Below are 20,344 nucleotides of genomic sequence, written 5' to 3' on the forward strand. Positions count from 1 at the left end.
GTTTTTAAAGGCCAGATGGCACACATCACAGTTGCTCCCATCGCGTCTTTTGTGTTTGTTTTGGAGGGGGTTGTTGTTGGCGTTTCAGCTGTAAAACGGGAGAGGACTCGGCTATATATATATATATTGATATACCTTTTTGCCTAGTAGTGTGATTCGATTCACTTTCTTCGGGGAAGCCTCAAAGGAGGAGTTGGGTGTTCTTCTCGCGCCGACCCAACGCTTCTCACTTGTATCGACTGATACATAAATATACCGGATCGTTCCTGTCGCTATCGGCACGGCATGACGTCGAGCGTCCACCACCATACCAACGTCTTCTATTTTTGTTTGTTTTTCTTCTTCTACTCGTCGAAGTTCATCAAGACTGGATGAGGAAGAGCAAAACCAGGCACCGGTTCCTTGCTTCCTCCCCGCCTGCTTTGCCTTTCATAGCAACGAGAGACTTTCATTACGTAACCACAGCAAAGCGCGCATCGCTCTTCGACCCTCGGTGGCTCATGGCAGCGAACGCGTGTGCCTTGTGCATCGCACTCATCTTGCTTTCTCCCTCCTCAATTTACTCTCCCCCCTCCCCTCTCTCGCCCTCTCGCCCTCTCTACGGAAACGGGAACTACCGCACATGTTGGGAAATGAATTATTGTTACTATTATTTTGGGGGCAAAGGTTGCGATGCTTCTCAAATCTACCGCGTAATAATCTTTTCATCTTGATTTCGTTCTCTCTTCTGCAACGAAGAGCTCGTGACACTGCGCGACGCGTCATTGGGCCGAGTTGTCGTGGCCATCTGCTCAGCTAATAGAGAAGAAGACAGACTCGTGCGCCAGACAACAGAACGGGGAAGCCTCATACTTTTATTGTTGTTTGCCTCTCCCGTTCAGAAACAAGCGCCTCTCTTTTTTTCTTCGTTCCTCTGCTCTTTTCGTTAGTCTCCCTCACTCCCTCTTTCTGGCGGTTGGTGACGCACGTACGCGCAGGGGAAGAAGACGATCCGCCACGTTTTGGCGGAGTCAACAGAGGAAAAAATAAAAGCGCGCGAACTCATTTTATTTGTTATTTGTGGACCTTTTCGTGATATTACTCGGCTTATCGTCGCACCGCGACGGTGCTGTCTTCGGATTACCGCTGTAGTTGTGTTTTTTGGTGTGTGTTTTTCCGTGGTATCTCTCTCCTCAAATTCTTTTTGTCTTCGCTCTTTCTTCTTTACCTCCTCCGTTCAAGAGGAACCTTCCGTGTCGCGTCTCGCTCCCTTCTGGAGGATTTTTTTCTTTGATTTTGTGAGTTCCTTCAACCCGGCCTCGGTCTGGCCACACTCCCTTCTCAAATCATACTCACATACTGAGATCTATATATATCGCACTCAACGCACATACATACAGACACAGACACACGCGTGGTAACACAACGAGGAAAGGGACAGAGTCGACGATGGAGCAGCGCAACGGTTCGTTCGGCGGCACACAGTCCCCCGACTCGGACAGCTTAGACCCCTACATGAAAGTCGCTCGTGACGAGTCCGTTGGCTCCGCCATCAGCTCCGACGCGGCCGACGACGGCGGCGAGCACAGCACCGACCGCCTCGCCGTCACCTCTAGCGACGACAGCAGCCGAAGCCCGAGCAACAGCCACGACCTCTTCGGCAATCAAAGCAAAGCGGACGGCGTTTCAGGAACGTCGGCTGGTGGCCCCTCGTCGCCGAACGAGAACGAGCAGGAGGAGGCCGCCGTCGTGGCCAAGCGTCCTGCCGCTGTCGGGCTCATCAACGAGGGCTGCACGTGTTACCTGAACTCCCTCCTGCAGCTACTCTTCCACACGAGTTACTTCCGCACGGCGGTGTATCAAATTCCTGTCGAGGGCGATGACGAGCCCAGCGTCTACAAGGCGCTGCAGGAGATCTTCTTCCAAATGCAGGAGCGCACGACTCCCGCGCGTACCACGACGCTGACGAACGCCTTCGGCTGGGGGAAGCGGGAACTGTACGTGCAGCACGACATTCAGGAGATGGCGACGCTGCTGCGCGACAACTTGGAGGAGCGCATGAAGGGCACCGTGACGGAAGGCGCGATCAACCAGCTCTTCGAGGGTCGTGGAGAGCAGTTCGTGGAGACACTGGACAAGTCGTACGTGTCGCGCCGCGCGGACACCTACTACGACATTCACATCCCCCTCGGGCAGCACCACACCCTCTACGACAGCTTGGCTTCGCTCACGGCGCGCGACCAGCTCGTGGGCGACAACAGGTACCGCGTGGAGCGCGAGGGGAAGCCCGCGGTGTACATGGACGCTGAGAAGGGCTACAGCTACACCCGCTTCCCGGCAGTGACGTGGTTCCATCTAAAGCGCTTTGCGATGGACCTCACCTCGCCCACGCTGGAGATGCGCAAGGTGAACGCGCCGCTGGAGTTTCCGGTAGAATTGGACCTGCGCGGGCTCGAGAAGCCCGAGGCGGCCGACAAGGAGCAGGAAACCCCCAAGGCAAAGGCGGGCTCGGCGGTGGTGCCGTTCCCTGCCGACTCCCCTGCCATCTACGACCTGCAGGGCGTCATTGTCCACCGCGGCACGGTGCGCAGCGGGCACTACTACTGCTACATCCACGAGTGGGACTCGGCGGAGCAGCGCTACACGCGCTGGCTCGAGTACGATGACGAGAGCGTGCGGGAGGTGCCAGAGGACGTCGCGGTGCGGGCGAATTACGGTCGCGGCGCGCCGGTCGACTCCTTTCGTCACGAAGCCGCGATGATGGGGGGCGCCAATGCATACATCCTGTCCTACGTGCGGCGGTCCGACGCGCCGACCATCTTAGCCCCCTCGCCGACCGACATCGTGTCCGATCGCGTGAAGGAGGCACTGCGGCGTGCCATTCAAGACGAAGAGCGGCAGCTGCGCGAGGCCGAGGAGGCGCGCATGTCAGCAAATCTGTGCTGCTTGACCGATGCCACGCTGAGTGCGTACTGCGACTCGATCTGCAGCACCGAGCTGTACACGCGGGACGCGCATCAGTGGCGCCGCAGCGCGGAGTGCGTCGTGACGGTGAGTAAGTCGAACACCGTGGCGGAGGTGTACGAGGCCCTCGCTGCGCAGCCCGCCCTGGCACGGCGCGGCGTGACGGCGGACAACTTCCGCCTGTGGCGCTGCACGGACGCGGCGGCGCTGCGGCCGACCATTGCGCTGCCCACCTATGCGGAGGCCGTCGCTCGTGCTGCCGACAGCACCCGACAAGCCGCATGCCTCTGCGACTACCTCACGTCGGAGGAGAACAACGCAGCGCTGACCATTTGCGTCTACATTGATCAAGCGAAGCCGCCGCTGCCCGGGCTGCGCGGTCTGACGAAGGAGGCGAGCCTCATCGAGAGCGTCCACCCCGATCCGGTGACTCGGTGCTACACCGTGACGCTGTCGAAGCCGGTCGAGGCGAAGGCCTTACACGTCACGCTGGACAACTCCGACTACGCCGCCACGGTGGAGTACGTGACGACGAACACCAAGGAAACGCTGCCGGTGGCGATGGTTAGCGTGACTGCCGGCGACAACACGGTGGCGCTGCCGCTAAATGAGGCACGCAAGACGGTCTCGGTGACCATCAAGGCGTACATCGTGAACCTGCGGCATGTACCCGTGCGGGATGTGCATCTGGAGCTGCCTTTCGGCCACCCGCTGTTGCAGCCGCCGCCGAGCCCCGTGACCGCCTCACCGCTGCCCGTGCTGCCTTCCATCGGCTACGACCGCGCGTTGATCTTCTTCAAGTACTACGACTACGCCACCAACACGATCCAGTACATCGGCAGCCGTCTCATTGACCGGGCGGCCAAACTCTACTGCCTCGCCGCGGTCTACCGCAGCGCGCTCGGCCTATCAGACGGCACGTCGTCGTCGCTCTCTACCACCGTGAGCGAGACGGGCTCCTCTACCTCGAACACAGCCAACGCAGGCCCCGCAACGGCAACCAAGCAGGCGCCCGCTCCGTCGATGTTTCGCTACTTCGTCGAGCGCGGTGATCACACGCCGGTCGAGATCAACGAGCAGTACGACCTCGCCGACTTCAAATCTGGCACCGTCGTGGTGGCTCAGTTGCGCGCCATTCCGGCCCCGTACCGCACCTTGTGTGTCCGCAATTTCTACCGCGACACACGCAACAGCCTCGATGCGCACGTGATGGAGGTGCGCCGGTCGCACCTGACGAACGACGAGGCGTACCGGCAGGCAGCAGAGACGCAGCAGCGGACGGCGGTGGCTGCGGCGAAGCGAAGCGTGTTGACGTCGCGTGCGTCGGCCACGGAGGGCGGCAGCGCCACGACCACTTCCACCGCAGCAGAGGGGCCGGCGGAGACGCCGGGAAAAGGTCCGTCCGCCATGAACAGCACCGCGTCCATTCCATCGACCGCAGAGCGCAGCACCACCGCCAATGGCATGACGGAGTCGGTGGACGCGGTGCACAGCAACACCGACGCCGCTGCCATAACCGAGGGCAGCCGCAGCAGCGCAGCGAACAGCGCGACGCCGACTTCTGCCGTGGCCGCGGTGACGGCTGCCGTGGAAGCCGACCCGACCCGCATCGCTGCTTCCCTGAACCCCTACGAGGCGGTCCAGTTGCCCATCCTGCACGAGGCGGTGGTCGAGCCGCTTGGAATTGAGAACTACTGCCGTCTTCTCTCGAGCTGGGGCTACGAGGCTGTCTGCGCGGCCATCGGTCGCACCATTGACTACGACCCAAGTCACATCCAGCTATACCAAAACTGCAGCACCGGCGAGCCCGCACCGGACTCGCAGCCGGTGCTCTCCAGCAACGCCACCACGGTGTCTGACCTGCTCTACTTGGAGGCCTACAACCCCACGACGGTGCTGTATTACGAGCGCCTGCCCATCCCGCGGGAGCAGCAGCAGAGTATGGTCATGCTTACCGTCACGCTGCGCGATCACGTCGGGCACGCCCTACACCGCGAAAACTTTACCGTGAAGATCGCCGCAGCGACACCGCAGGCCTTGGTGCGGCAGGTACGGCAGTCTGTGCCTGTGTGGCAGCGGGAAGCGGACCCGTGGGGCACCGTGCAGGACACCCTCAATGCCACGCACTACGTCCTCTGTTTCGTGGACGTGTCGCAGCATCAGATTGTGTCCTTCTACGAGGTGCCGATGGGCAACACCCCAAACGACGACGAAGAGGCGGCGCCTATCCTCGAGCCGTCTTTGCTGCGGTGCTTTGAAGTCGAAGTCCAGGCGGCGGTCCCGTTGCAGGCAACGGAGCGACGGGTGGCGTGCTGTCACATGAACTACGACACGGCAGACCGCAGCGCGTCCGTGGCGCAGCGGCAGCAGCACGAGCGATGTGCCTTTGGCCAGCCCTTCCTCATCACCATCGACACGCAAACCACCGTGCGCGACGCGCAGGCGATCCTGCTGCAGACGACGCACCTCCCGAAGGACGCGCTGCACAACGCGCACGGCTACGGTGTGATGATGGTGGCAGGGCAAACCTACCACTTCGACGACTGGGATGAGCACGTGCACCTGTACTGGATGCACACCAAAAACTCCTCATCGTATGTGCCGAGCCTGATGATGAACCACGCCAAGCCGCGCGAGAAGCCAGGGTCGCGCTACGTCGCGCAGTACAACCCGCAGCTGAAGATTTCCAACAAGTGAGGTCGGGCGCAATGGATACACGTATATATATATATATATATATTGCTTGATATACTTCCTTTTGTCATTTCAGAAGACTCTTGGACTGTGAGGTTTGTTTGTCTCCCTCGTTTACGTGTAGAACTTTTTTATATGTTATTTCCTCTTTAACTCTTTCTTTCTTCATAAGCATTTTATTATTATTTGTGTTGCCGTGGAGTGTTGTGCTCCTTTGTGGTGCTGCTTTTGTCGATGGCGTTGTCGGTATTATTATTATTATTTTTCTCTTCCACTCTGCTAGTCGCTGTTGCCTGATTGCGCGTCCCGAGGGTAAGGGGGGGGGGGAGGGAGGGGAAGCAGCGGAGACGAGGCGCCGTCGTCTCCAGCAGCTTCACAGATGACCACATCTCGATCGCCTTGTTTTACTCCCTCTCCTCCCCAGCTTCTCTGTTTTTGTTGGTGGTGGTGCCGGTGTTTGTTTAGCTCGCCACGTTTTTTTTTTAATATTTATGGCTTGAAGATGACGCACTATTTGGAATGTGTTTTGTACTGTTTTTTTTCTTTTGCTGATTTATTAGTATTGTTTTATTTGCTGGTTGTGTCACCGGTCGCTGCTGCCTTTTGGCTCTGTTTTTCTTCTTCTGTCCGTTTGGCTGCGGCGTCGGCTCTTCACCATCTGGGTTTGGCTTTATTTCGACAGTACTCTCTTTCTCCCTCCATTTTACTGGTGTGGTATTCTCCCATAACGTCGTCTTCTTTGTTGTTGTTGATGGTGATGGTGTTGATGTGAGTTTTTTTTTGCCCTATTTGTTGGCTGTTATGGCGGTTATGATGAGCGCCAAGGTCCCTTCGGGGGGCTCCTCTTCTTATCGCTGTCGTACTCCGGCTTTTCGTTGTTGCTGATGATGATCCCACTTCTTCCTCTTCACGCTTTTTTTATTTTTTTTGTATTTGTTTTCTTTGTTGTTGTTGATGTCTCATCTCTTGGCATTGTCCCGTGCTGCAGCCAGCGTTGCTCCGCCTCCCATTTATTTATACTACTATTATTATTACTACTACTGCTGTTTGTGTCTCCGCGGCTTCTGCAGAGTGTGGACTACTTTCCCCTCAGAAAGAAGAAAGGGAGCAAGAAGCACCGACTCAGCACACACACGCATACGCACCGATACAGTCACGGACGGCTACGCTCTGCCTTTTCCAACTCCACACGCGCATGTCTGCTATACCATACATATATATTTTTATACCGCCTACCAACATTTACGTGCTTTGAGCCTCAAAACGTCGCCTTTTCCTTCAACAGCAACAAAAACAGATTTAAAAGAATTACATGAAGCAGTCGCGACGTGCTGTCACGGCTCTTGCGGATATGCTCTTTGCAGCCACCGAAGGCTTTGGCCCGCGAGCCGGTAAGGGCCGGTTCACGTTCGGCAAGAAGCGCGTTAACATCCAGCAAGGCTCTTACTTTTTTTTTTTGCTGAGGGAGACGCCGCTGTCAAGCTTATGGATAGAAATCCGGTGGGAGACATGCGTGAGCTGCTCATGCTGCCGCATCGGAACCCTTTCAATGAAAGCAAATGCTCTTCGCCCATCTGATCAAGTTTACTTGTCTCGATTCTTTTTTCATTTCTCCACCGCATTTGTCTCATCTTTCTGCGTCTGCACGCACGCGCACACACCGGTAGATGAAATCGGATTCGCCCCGACTACGCGTCGTCACAGCAAAAAAAAAAATAAGACGAGAAAGGAAAGGAAAGGAAAGGAACGGGGGCGTTGTTGTCTTTCCCGTGCTGCTTTAGCTCGAGAGAGGGTGAAGGCGTTTTAACTTGTTTCTCTTTCCGTTTCTCTTTCTTTTCTCCCTGTTTATTTCATACGACTGTTCTCGAAGGCTCCGCCTCATCGTGGAGCGCGATCGGAAGCTTCGTGGACAGCAACAAGGCACGGCTTAACAGAGTACACACACATATATATAAGTACCGCGTAGCATAGACAAGTGTTGTATGCGCATCACCAGCGCTGCACCGGCAGCAGCAGTTCTACCACAACACGCCAAAGCGCTAAAGCAGGTTCCACGTTTGTCACCCTGCTCATAGAAGTACACAGCATAAAATACAATACAAAGTAATTGCACACAGCCAAAGTAGAAGACATTCAGAGAACTCCAGCTTTTAATTAAAGGAAAGAGTACGAACTCATAGAAGAGCAGCTCCTCCCGCTGATCACACACACACACACGCACACACACGTGCCGTGGTAATTCATTCTCTTTTTTTCGTTTCTCACCTACCGTCTTTTGTATCAGCGGTCTCTCATCCCTCCATATAAAGGGTAAAAACCGATATTCCTATTCGTAAAACCCATATTTCAGCAAGATGACGGACGCTTCCAAGTACAAGAAGCTCACCCCGATCGATCATGTCCTGCTTCGGCCGGAGATGTACGTGGGCAGCATCGAGACCCAGCCCACGCCGATGTTCGTCTTCGACCCCGCCATGGGCAAGATGGTGTGGCAGACAATGCAGGTGAACCAAGGTCTGCTTAAAATTGTGGACGAGATCTTGCTGAACGCATCGGATAACATCAACAACGGCACCCGCGGGACTCGCATGACGTACATCAGCATCAGCATCTCCGACAGCGGCGAAATCACCGTCGAGAACGACGGGGCCGGGCTGCCGATCGTGCGCAGCAAGGAGCACAAAATGTACATCCCCGAGATGGTGTTCGGCCACCTCCTCACCAGCTCCAACTACAACAACGACGCGTCCTCGACGACGGCGGGGCGGCACGGCTACGGTGCGAAGTTGACGAACATCTTATCCACCAAGTTCTCCGTCGTGTGCCGCACGGCAGGGAGGGAGTTCCACATGAGCTGGACGGACCACATGCGCATGGCCACCACGCCGCGTGTGTCGAACGTGGACCCGAAGGAGAGGAACATGACGCGGGTCAAGTTCCTGCCCGACTACGCCCACTTCGGCTTCCCCAACTCCACCATCTCGCTGGACATGAAGCGCGTCCTGCACAAGCGCATCATGGACCTCGCCGCGATGTTCCCCAAGCTCGAGGTGCGGCTGAACAACGTCCCGTTCGGTTTCCAGTCCTTCAACGACTACGCCCGGCTTTACTCCCTCCCCGGGCCCGACAAGGCGATGCCGCCGGAACCGTTTGTCCATAGCGGCCCCAACGGGAGCGTCGCCTTTGTGCCGCAGCTCGTGCAGAGCCCCAAGCGCATCGTGGGGGTGGTGAACGGTGTGGTCACCTACAACGGCGGCACGCACTGCAACGCGGCGATGGAGATACTCGAGTCCAGCCTCGAAACGCTCAGTAGAACGCTCAAGAAGGAGGGCAAGGTGGTGGACACGAACCGCGTAGCACGCCACTTCACCGTCCTCGTGTTTCTGATTCAGTCGCAGCCGAAGTTCGACTCGCAGAGCAAGGCGCGACTTGTGTCGACGGTGACGATGCCGCGGGTGCCGCGCAGCGCCCTGGACAAGTACCTGGAGGCGATGCCATTTCTCGAGTCACACGTGAACTCGCTTGATGATCAACTGGCCTCCGAGCTCAACAAGGAAATCGGCGCCGGCAAGCGCCTGAGCAGCAAGTCGCTCATCTCCTCCATTACGAAGTTGGTGGATGCGACGTCGACGCGGCCGGACGGCAAGAATACCCGCACGCTAATCGTGACCGAAGGCGACTCGGCGAAGGCGCTCGCGCTGAATTCGTTGTCGAGCGAGCAGAAGAAGTTCTGCGGCGTCTTCCCGCTGCGCGGCAAGCTGCTGAACGTGCGTAATAAGAACCTCAAGCGTCTGAAGACGTGTAAGGAGCTCCAAGACCTGTTCTTAGCTCTTGGACTGGAGCTTGGCAAGACCTACAAGTCGCCGAATGAGCTGCGGTATCAGCGGCTGCTCGTTATGACGGATCAGGACGCGGATGGCTCGCACATTAAAGGTCTGGTCATCAACGCCTTTGAGTCGCTGTGGCCGAGCCTGCTGCAGCACAACCCCGGCTACATCTCTCTCTTCTCCACCCCGATTGTGAAGATCAAGCTGAACGGCAAGGCGAAGGAGGTGATCGCCTTCCACAGCTTCCGCGACCTGCACCGCTGGCAGCGCGCCAACCCCAATGCGAAGTATACGGCGAAGTACTACAAAGGTCTCGGGACGTCGACGACCGCAGAGGGAAAGGAGTACTTCGCCGACATGGAGCGCAACGTCATGCGGCTCACGGTGGACGCGAAAGACCACCGACTGCTCGACAGCGTCTTCGACTCCGCCGAGGTGGGGTGGCGAAAGGAGTGGATGTCCAAGGCGAACGCTTTCCAAGGCGAAATCGACATCGACCGTAGCAAAAAGACGCTGACGATACCCGAATTCGTGCACAAGGAGATGGTGCACTTTGCGTTGGTCGGCAACGCGCGCGCCATCCCGCACTGCGTCGATGGGCTGAAGCCGTCACAGCGTAAAATTCTATGGGCGATGCTGAAGCGGAGCAGCACCGAGGCCGCGAAGGTGGCGCAGCTGTCCGGCTACATTTCCGAGGTCTCCGCCTTCCACCACGGCGAGGTGTCGCTGCAGGAGACGATCGTCAAGATGGCGCAGAACTTCACAGGCGCCAACAACATCAACCTGCTCGTGCCGGAGGGCCAGTTCGGCTCGCGGCAGCAGCTCGGCAACGATCACGCCGCCCCACGCTATATCTTTACCAAACTGAGCCGCTTTGCGCGTCTTCTCTTCCCGGAGGAGGACGACCCGCTGTTGGACTTCATGGACGAGGAAGGCACGCCGGTCGAGCCGAACCACTATGTGCCAATTCTGCCGCTGCTGCTCTGCAACGGTGCGGTGGGTATCGGCTTCGGCTTTGCGACGAACATCCCGTCCTTCCACCCCCTCGACGTGTCCGCCGCGGTGCGCTCGATGATCAACGGCGAGTCGGCGAAGCAGGTTGTGCGTAACCTCGTTCCCTGGGCCGTTGGCTTTCAGGGCACCATTCGTCGCGGCGCGGATGGGGAGTTCATTTCCGTGGGGAAGTACACGGCGCACCGCAACGGCCGCTTTCACGTGTCGGAGCTCCCGTGGACGACGAGCATCGAGGCCTTTCGCGTGCACATCTCGTCCCTCGCCACGGCCGACGTGGTGCAGCGTATTGCGGACTACTCGGGAGCCAATCACATCGATATTGACTTGATTGTGCGCGAAGGGGCGCTGACCACCTGGGCGGAGTGTGAGGCCGACCTCGCCCTCAGTCAGCGCATTTACGTGAACGGCACGGTCTTCTCGCCGGACGGGACGTTAAGCCCGATCGACACGGATCTTTCCCCGGTGCTGCAGTGGCACTACGACCGCCGTCTCGACGTGTACAAGCGCCGCCGCACCCGTAAGATCGGGCTGATGGAGATGGACCTCGCGCGGCTGCAGTCGACGCGCAAGTTCGTGGAGTACTTCCGCGAAGGCAAGATTGACTTCCTCACCGCCACGGAGGAGTCGCTGACGAAGGTGTGCGTGAAGCTTGGCCTGGTGCGGGTGGACGACAGCTACGACTACATCCTGCGGAAGCCGATCACCTTCTTTACCAAGACGAACACCGAGAAGCTGCAGGCGGATGTTAAGAAGACACAGGACCAGATCGCGGTGCTGAAGCAGACAACGCCCGTGAAGATGTGGCTGAACGACCTGGACAGGTTTGACAAGACATTTCAGGAGTACGAGCGGGTACTCATCAACTCCATCCAGAAGGAGCAGCGCTCGGCGAGCATCACGGGCGGCGAGGAGATCCCGGCGCTGCGGCAGCCACCTCTGATGCTGGAGGCGCTGGTGAAAGGGTCCTCCGCCTCCTCGTACCGGGTGCACGCCTGCCGTCACGAGAAGCCGCCAGAGAGCAGGCGGAAGGCAGGCGAAACCTTTGGCGGCGCCGTCTCAACCGGCGGTGCCACGCGCGGGGTCGGCAAGCGGCTGATGGGTGTGCGGGGGCCGAAGAACAAGAAGCCGATTGTGCGGCGCCGATCAGCGAAGATGAGCCTCCTTGGCACGCGTGTCGCCGAGTTTGCCGGTGCCCAACTCGGTCGTCTCCTGCCGCGGCTTCCGCGATTTATCTTCTAAGCGCGGAGGGAAATGGAAGGTGTGAGGTGATGCCGCGCAACTGCACGTGGTGGTGGTGGTGGGTGGGGGGGGGGAGTCCTGTGTGTTTCGGTTTCTGAAGTGTAATGCGCGGAGGCACATAGACGCGGCTTTTCATAGAAGGTTCATTCGTGTGTGTGTGAGGGGAGGCCGCCTTCCGTGTTGCAAGTGGTGAGGGCTGCGCACACGCGCACACACACACACACACACGAATTATGTATAGAGATTGTTGTTGATGCGAGAAGAAGAAAACTCGCGCGCCGCTCATTGCGTCTTTCTATTTATTTTCTTAAATGTACCTTTTCCTCTCTGTTCTTTTAGCTGTTGGCGTTGACGCAGAGGCATGTTCTTGATAGTCGGGGGAAGTTTGTGGTGGAGTGGATATGAACGTTTCATGTGGTTGATGGTGGCGAAACGGGTGTCGCGGCGTAGACGTTCCTTGTCAGAGGTATGTAGGCAAATGCCTCTTCTATCGTTGTGGTGGTGGTGGTGCGTGTGCCGCACCCGTTATGTTCCACTTCTCTTACTTCTGTAAAGCCGTGACGGTCTCTGTCACGACGGTCAATTCATCTCCCTCCAACTTTAAAAAATAAAAGTTCAGTTTGATTCCTTTTTGTTCCGAATAGTGAAAATGCAGGAGGGAGTGCGGGGCTTTTTTTGGCGAGGAGGGGGGGAGATGTTTATAGGCCTCCTTGCGGTGGAGCGGGGTAAGCAGCTTCTATGTCCTCACGTTTTACATGCCACTCTCGCATTCCTCTTGAGCGCAGAAGGAGGTGTTCCCTCTCTCGCGGATCGTGTCTCGCAAAGCGAGCAGGGCACGCGCACCCATGACGAACTGGCGCCGTCCATTCACTTCTCAGCCACATCTAACAATTCTTTGTCTCTCTTGGCCTTTTTTCTTGTCTTTCATACATTTCGAAAACAAACAAAAACCTCCCCATCGCACATTGGTGGCAGTCGTTTACTTGATGTACAACAAACTCCTTTGTATGTGTGCCTAGCCGCTATCTCTCCTCTCTCCCCCCTCCCCCCCCCCCTTCCCTCTTCCTCCTCTCACGCGTTGTCCTCTCGTCGACGCTTTTTAATTATTTTTCGGTTTATTTTTTTTTTACCTTCACACCGAACGCAGGCGCAACGCCTCATCGCCTTCTACTGCGCATTTACTCCCACGCGAGCAGCGAGACAGCACGTTTCGCACACGCACACGTACCCAACAAAGGCACACACATTCCGTTTTCAGCCTGCGTGTTTGACCTTGTATATATCCCTCGCACTGTCTTCATTTTGTTTTGTGCTCGTGTATCACACCTGTGTGTACGACCCGAATGGAGATCGACTCCCTCAAAACGCAGCTGGGCAACCTGCTCGCCCTCCACCGCGACGATGACGCCAACCAGGACGACATCGTGTTCGCCACCGTCGACTACATGAAGAAGGCACACGACGTCGCACAGATGCTGCTGCTCGAGGGACGCTTTCAGGAGCTGCAGCGATGCCTGCATCTGTGCCAGGCAGCTTTTGGCGACGCCGCCAACGTGCAGGCGAGCGTCGTGGGCCGCGCCGGCAGCCACCCCCCGCTTCTCTCCTTTGCCGGCGCCTCAACGGAAGGGGCCGAGGCAGGAGAGGAGAGGCGGCGAGACGACCCGCGCACGTCCAAAACGGCGACGACGATTCCGTTGCACACTTCGGTAGCCGCAGCGGACGGTGCCAAGGCCGCTGATGGGGATCGCAGCGATGCACCACACCTGCATCAGCAGCAGCAGCAGCCCTTTCTGGACCTCCACAGCGACGAGGACCGGCGCGTGTTTGCGGCGCTGCAAAGTCGCACCGCGCAGCTGCAGAAGCAGCTCGAGGCCGCCATGCGGCTGCGGCGTGGCCGCGACACGGAGTACTACATGCAACGACTCGGCCTACGGGAGAAAGATGCCGCGCCGGTGGAAGCGAAAGAGGAAGGCGTGAAGGTACGCCCGACGCCGCAGGTTGCACCACAGCCCAACTTCCGTGCGACGTCGAGCACCACGTCCTCCCCAGCAGCCGCTAAACGAGCCTCTCTTTTGCCAGCCGTACCACCGCGACCGTCCCGAGCGTCATGGCAGGCCGCCGTACCTCCGCCACAACCGGCCCACAGCGCACCGCTTCACCTCCCGCCCTCCACAAGCAAGACGGCATCCACGCTGAACGGAGCCACATCAGCAGGAACCGTCACGGTGCCGGTCACAGCACCGCCACAGCAGCTTTGGATGAACGCCGGAGGAACCAGCACCGACGTCACGCCCCCAACGCCACCGGAGCGGGGAGTCTCCTTCGGCAATCGGGTCCACTTCAGCCGCGGAAAAGGCCGCATCGAGCTGCCCCCTCTTGTCACGTCAGGTCGCCTCTTTGGCGTGGCACATGACAATCCAATGTCGGTGCAGCACACCGTCTTTGGATCGTCCGCCGCACCTCATCAAGCACCTGGACAGCGCGGGGGTGCCGCCGCCGCCGCTGCTGCAGACGACGACAGCGACTTCGGCATCCGCGCTGTCGAGACCGTCTACGGTGTTGAAGCCTCGGCGGACGAAGTTCCGTTGCACCTCCGACCCGTGCCGGGGGACGTGCGGCTTTGGAGCTCCTCCTCGTCCTCATCGTCGTCCTCCTCCGCCAACTCCCCCAGCTCCTCTCACGGCTTCAGCAGCCCCATGGCGTCGCTCAAGGTGGAGAAGCCGCTCTCTCCGCCGCCGTTTTTCGCTCCGTCGTCCGATGTCAGTCCCACCGCTGCTGCAGACGGCGAGGAAGAGGTGACAGACGAGGGAGAAGTCTTCAGCTCCCCCCGCACGGCTCGCATCCCGTCCATATTGCGCGCCACGCGACGACGGAGCAGCACACCCGCCTACAAGACAGCCCCCGGCGCCCCTTCGCTCATTCGACCTGGGACGGGGACGGGACCCGTGGCAGGCAGCACGAAGGACGCGACACTCCTCACCTATTCACAGCAGCGGCGCCGCACCGCGCCGGAGATCATTGCCATCCCGGCTCGCGCGATGTCGCCGACGTGGCCGCACCCCGCCCACACCCGCAAACGGTCAGTGGAGCCGCATGGGATAAGTCTCACCTCCAACCCGGCCTGTGCGTCGTCCGCGTCTCGCACGCTAGTATCGGTGGCGGAGTCGAGCTCCACCGCCACATCAATCGCAGCCACATCAACAACTGCCGGTGCCTCTTCCTCCGAGCCTCTGGCGTCGTCACCATCCGCACTGACCGCATCGCCAGAAGCAATGAAAGCCGCCAAAGCGGTGGAAGCTGCCCGACAGACCACGCAATACGTTTTCTCCAGCAGTAAGGCACAGCACACACGCAGCGAACAGGCCCTGCAGCGCTGCGATGCGCTGGCCACTTCCCGTCTGCCTTACAGCGCACGGCAGGCCGCCGCGTCGGTGCGAGCATCGCGGGGAGAAGACCGAGAGGAGGAGGTGAAGGCGGGGCTGCGACCCGACTCCGGCTCCACGCTCAGCATCGCCTCTCCTCGGCCCAGCAGCGGCGGAGACTGGAGGCCCGTATCGCAGATGCCGACGGCGTCGTCCTCGACGCAAGCACTGTCCTCGATGCCCAGCTTGCCCAACCCCTTCCCCACGTTGGCCGCTCCGCTTCCCTCCGCCGACGGGCAGACAGGCGGAGATGCTGGAGGGAGCACGACCGCCTCCATCCAGCCGTATGGGCCGGCGTCGCAGTACGCCTTAAGCCCCGCAGCGGAGCAGCAACTCATTGATATCCGCGCCGCCTACGAGCAAAAGCTCTTTGCCGCCGCGAGCGACGTACGCGTGATGGAGGCTCGGTGGGTCGGCCAGCACCGTCAGCTACTGACACAGTCGTCCCTGCCGCCGCTGGAGAACATCGCGGAGTGGCGTAAGCGGCGTGGGCGGTGGCCGCAACAGCAGCGCTCCGACCACTCCGGCAAAGACGGCGGCAGTGGGGGACGGCGTCAAGGGCAGTCGCGCCATCGCACGCATCGCACACCGCCCATCCCTCCACCGGTGGTACGGGCAGGGGCGGCAGTGAGCACTTCCACAGGCTCCGCTGCCCCTTTATCACGTGGCAGTGTCCGCCGCAGCGACACAGGCCTCGCCGCCTCGCCCGGCTTTACCCAATCCCTCTCCCTCTCGCCGTCGCCGTCGCTGTTGATCACGACGCCGTCGCAGGCGAGTCGTCGGAGTACCGGCAACCCCGAAGAGGGCAGCGGGACATTTTCGCAGAGCAGCAGCGATGCCGCACAGCGACCGCCGATGGAACCGTTTCGCCTTGAACCGAGCACCGCCGCTGCTGCCGCTGCCGCTGCTTCGTCACAGCTGTTAGTGACGCCGCCGGAGCGGCAGTCACTCCCCATCACGGGCCGGCAAAGCAGCAGCAGCGTGCTGATGAGTGCGGGGCAGCGGTTGTCGCGTAACTCGCGTGGCGACAGTCTGCAGATGCTGCCGGCCGCGCCGCAGCGCATACAACCTGTGATGGACAGCGTGCAGGAGTCTGCGTCGCTGGTGTGCGCTGTGGCGACGTGTACTGATGGAGTGGACAGTGAAGGTGGCGGCGCGGCGCAAGGAACGCCGGGCAAACTGGTCCACTCGGTGGACGGTGTGCGGCGGCTCTTCAGCTGCGACAGCGCAGCGGAGAAGGAAGGGAACGAAGAGGCGGACTTCAACGATGAGGAGCGAAGCAGCAGTGCGGTTCACGACGACGGCTCGCAACTCGCCAGCTCACCGCTGCTCAGCGATGAGCAGGACGGCGCCTTTGCGGGGACCGGGGTCTACTCACGTTGTGGTGGGGAGTTGGTGAAGGGCGCAGCAGACAGCACAGATGGGCAACGGAGAGGCGACAGCAAAGTCGCAGCGGACGCGTCCTACACCTATCACCCGGCCGTGAGCGCAATCATCGACGAGCGGCGACGACGGAGGGAGACACAGATCAACAGTCTTGCGGCCGTGCCTCACCCCTGCGCGACGGAAGACGTCCTCGCAACGTGGCAGCGTACGCTACGTGTTGTCGCGGGAGACGCCACGGTAGGCCAAACCGCCCTCACGCACAATCACGATTGGTCCTCTGCCCGGGCTCTTCCAAGCACCTCCCTCGACACCGTCGTGCATCCGGGCGAAACGCTTAGCTTCACCGCCGACCCGTGGTGGACGGGCCGTACACGGCGGTCGAATACGGAAGTTTATTCGATCCCGTCGCCTGTGCTTCAGTGGTCACCGGCGGCGCTGGAGCCCTCGCCGCTGCATCGACACGGCATTCGCTGCGGCGCGGCTGCAACACGCGACCGTCGCACACAGGAGGTCCTCTCTGCCGCCATCCGCGACGCCTCGGCGCGCGTGCGAGAGGAGGATTTGGTGCGGCCGGCGTGGAAGCCGGCGGGACACGGCTCCTCAGCCAGCCAGCCGCGGGCAGCAGCCGCTGCAACGGCAGCCGCACCACTGTCGTCGATGTCCTGCATCCTGCGCAAACCGGGACAGTCGCCGTTTCCCCTTCACTTCCCGGAAGTATTTGCGGTGGGCGCACCCACGGTGCCGCCGCCGGCGGGCAATGCAGGAACCTCACGCGGTGCCGCTGCGGTTGACCGGGCCCCTGACATGAGTTTAATCTCCGTCCCGAGCGCAGCGACAACGAGGACGACGACGCCGATCGTGCTGTCGTTGACCGGAAAGTCACTCATGCCGCCGGCCTCTGTACAAGCGGCAACGACGAGCGGCAGCCACGACGGCGCCTCAAGCACCGCTTATCTTACTCCCTACGACCTCACCATCAACAATGGAACCGACACACGGAGCGTCGTGTCGCCGTCACCCGACGAAGCACCGCTGCTGTCACACGTGCAGATCTGTCTGGCGGGTCCCGATGGGGCCCTGGCGGCGCAGACGGCGTATCACCATCTCCACGCTGCCTACCGCATCAGTGAGGTACTGCGCGCCGCGCCAGATTGGACCGCTGTGGTGCCGTCCGTGTTGGGTCGTTGTCTGCCGCTCTGCACCGCGGCGGTGCGGCTGCAACGGTGGTGGCGGCAACAGCTCGCCTGCCGTGCGTTGCAAGCTTGTCAGCGCAGGACGCACGCCTATCTTCTCCATCAACAACGCCGCGATGCTGCGGCCCTGCGGATTCAGCGGCAGCTACGCGTGCACTGGGCGTGGCTCGTCGTGGGGCAGCGCCGGGCTGCGTGTGCGGCGGCGACGGAGCGACGCGTGGCCGCTGAAAATCCGGTGGTGTCCTCGCTGAGCCGGACTAACGCCGGCAGCAGCGCCTTTACGGTTTTTGTCGAGCTGTCGCACGGTCCGTCCACCGCCTTGACCGGCTCCATCACATCGGCACGGCAGTCTCACCGGGGCCCCCACCGCGCCGTCAGCGCCATGGCGGGCAGCGAGGATCGCAGTCACGCCAGCTTTGGGGATGTGCACATGGCGGCGGCGGCTGCCACGGCGGCGGCGGGGGGAGCACGACGGGGCGGCTCGCAGCTCGGCGGTCCCCTCATGAGCGGGAGCCGTTCGACCTCCTTTGAGCGGTCTGCGCAGATGTCGAACCGCCAGCACGGCGCCACCGCCGTAGTCGTCACCTCCAGCAGCGATTTCTCGCTAGTCGAGAACGACGCCCAGCATTACACGCTGAATACGAAGGACCCTTGGGCAGCAGCAGCGGCAGCAGCGGCAGCAGCGCCGCCTTCCATCCGTCACAACGACCACTCACAGCCCTTTCGCCCTCGTCCTCTCCCTCCTGCCTCTGCGCTGCTGCACGTCGCTCACTACGTGCCGTCAACGCGGAAGGGGACCGCGACGGCGGTCGAGGTGCCTCTAGTGGTGTCTCAAGCGGAGGTAGGGCCCTCGCGACACTTACGCGTCTCCTCCACAAGCGTAGATGACTCGGGCAGCAACGACAGCGGCAATAACAAAACGGTCTCGCCAGAAGTGGAATCACCGGACATGAAGCAGTCGCAGTCCGTGGCGAGCATGGAAAATACGCCCAACTCTATGTCTACGGCAAGCGAACAGCAGGACGCCGACAGCGCGGCACTCCGTCTTCAGCAATGGTACCGTCGCTGCAGTGCGGAGGAGACGGCGCAGCTGCAGCGAGAGGTGGAGGTGCTGACCGCCGTGGTCACCCGACGAGCCCCACTTACCGCCGTGCGGGACGCCCTCCGCAACGCGGACGTGCACCGTAGAGACGAAGAGGGCGACAGTCCAGCGGAAGGTGCCGCCGCAGCAGCAGCAACCACCAACAGCAGCAGCGGCAGCAGCAGCAACAACGCAGAGGATGCATCGGACATTACATCGGCTCGAGCCTTGGCGGCCACCGGTGACTGGGACACGACGCCCGAGACCGCTGCGATACGCGCGCTATCCGCGAAATGTACGGGTGACGTTTATCAGGCCTACCTGCAACGTGCGGCGGCTGCACGGCAACAGGGCGACTACAAAACACCGCTGGAGCGCGTGAATTTGCGTGCGCTGCAGCGCATCCGCCAAAAACGCGAGGACGAGGAGAACCAAAAGCGGCTCCTGCTGGAGCAGCAGCAGCGTCTCCGTCAACAGCAGCAGCAGCGGCGGGAGCGGCAGATGATGGACGCGGCGAAGCTGGTCCAGCGCGTCGGGCGCGGCTTTCGCTGGCGCCGGTGGCTGCGTGAGCGACAGTGTAAGGAGCTCCATTACCGCGCCACGCACACGCTGGATTTGCTTTCACAGACGGACACGCTCGGCACCCTAGCCTTGGTGGACGGCCGGCACCAGAAGACGGCAGCAGGACACTTCCGAGCCGGTCTCTCCTCCATCTCTGCCGAGGAACAGCGCGTGTACTTGGCCGGGGGACCGAAGGTGACGACACACGTCATGGCGCAGCTGCGTGCGACGTATCCGGAGTGGTTTGGGTTGAACGTGGATAGAGAGAGCGCCGCGTGGGTGGCCTGCAACGCCACGCCGGCGCAGCTGGCCGCCATCGTGACGGTGCAATCCTTTGTGTTCGCCTTTGGGAGTCGCACGGTGACCTTTGGACACTACCATGACGCTTGTGCGAGGAGCATTCAGCTGGCGTGGCGTCTACACCAGCGGCGGCGACGTGCTCGCAGCGAACGGCGAAAGAGGAACTCGCAGGCGATTCTGAAGTCTTAGTCCTGCGGGGTATTATTACTGTTAACTTTTGTTTTTCCTTTCCGGCACCCATATCGCGTGCGCTCATGTACAGTAGCATCTTCCTTTGCACGCACACACACCAACACACACGTTGTATATAGCTTTGCAATGTCCTACAGAACCAACAATAATAACAACGATATGGCGCTCTCGGGGACCTCTTATCTGGCAGCATCCTTACGAGGTCGATTGGAAGAGGAGGGATGGGGAGGGGTGTTTCCGCTCGCATTGTGTCCCCTCTCCTCCCCTCCCCCTGCCAGCTGCCACCCGCGACCCCGTCGGCGTCTTCACCGTGGAGAGCTTTTCCTCTCAAAAACCTCCTTTAAAAAGGGAAGAAAAATGTCATGCGTTGATGAAAGAACATTGTTTTCTCTCTCTCTCACACACACACGCACACACTACTCGCTGATGTGCGTCGGCTCTCTCTCTCTCTCTCTCTCTATATATATATATATATATATATATATATATATA

At 60.0% G+C, this 20,344-nt stretch overlaps 4 protein-coding genes across 4 annotated transcripts; all 4 read left to right on the forward strand.

Moving 5' to 3' along the window:
• Positions 1-664: 664 nt before the first annotated feature.
• On the forward strand, positions 665-5,640 carry ABB37_08745 (putative ubiquitin hydrolase putativecysteine peptidase Clan CA family C19; the record flags this gene model as incomplete). The annotated part of the gene is made up of 1 exon (XM_015807847.1): positions 665-5,640. Exon 1 carries the CDS (start codon positions 1,429-1,431, stop codon positions 5,638-5,640), a length of 4,212 nt encoding a protein of 1,403 aa, XP_015653505.1. The 5' UTR covers positions 665-1,428.
• Positions 5,641-6,016: 376 nt separating this feature from the next.
• Positions 6,017-6,409, forward strand: ABB37_08746 (hypothetical protein; the record flags this gene model as incomplete). The annotated part of the gene is made up of 1 exon (XM_015807848.1): positions 6,017-6,409. The coding sequence occupies one exon, from the start codon at positions 6,017-6,019 to the stop codon at positions 6,407-6,409; it is 393 nt and encodes a 130-aa protein (XP_015653506.1).
• Positions 6,410-7,991: 1,582 nt separating this feature from the next.
• Positions 7,992-11,717, forward strand: ABB37_08747 (putative mitochondrial mitochondrial DNA topoisomerase II; the record flags this gene model as incomplete). The annotated part of the gene is made up of 1 exon (XM_015807849.1): positions 7,992-11,717. The coding sequence occupies one exon, from the start codon at positions 7,992-7,994 to the stop codon at positions 11,715-11,717; it is 3,726 nt and encodes a 1,241-aa protein (XP_015653507.1).
• A 1,343-nt stretch (positions 11,718-13,060) lies between these two features.
• ABB37_08748 (hypothetical protein) lies at positions 13,061-19,849 on the forward strand (the record flags this gene model as incomplete). The annotated part of the gene is made up of 1 exon (XM_015807850.1): positions 13,061-19,849. One exon carries the CDS (start codon positions 13,061-13,063, stop codon positions 19,847-19,849), a length of 6,789 nt encoding a protein of 2,262 aa, XP_015653508.1.
• Between the last annotated feature and the right edge of the window lie 495 nt (positions 19,850-20,344).

The sequence above is a fragment of the Leptomonas pyrrhocoris genome, assembly GCF_001293395.1.
Source record: "Leptomonas pyrrhocoris isolate H10 chromosome Unknown, whole genome shotgun sequence".
Taxonomy (NCBI): Eukaryota; Euglenozoa; class Kinetoplastea; order Trypanosomatida; family Trypanosomatidae; genus Leptomonas; species Leptomonas pyrrhocoris.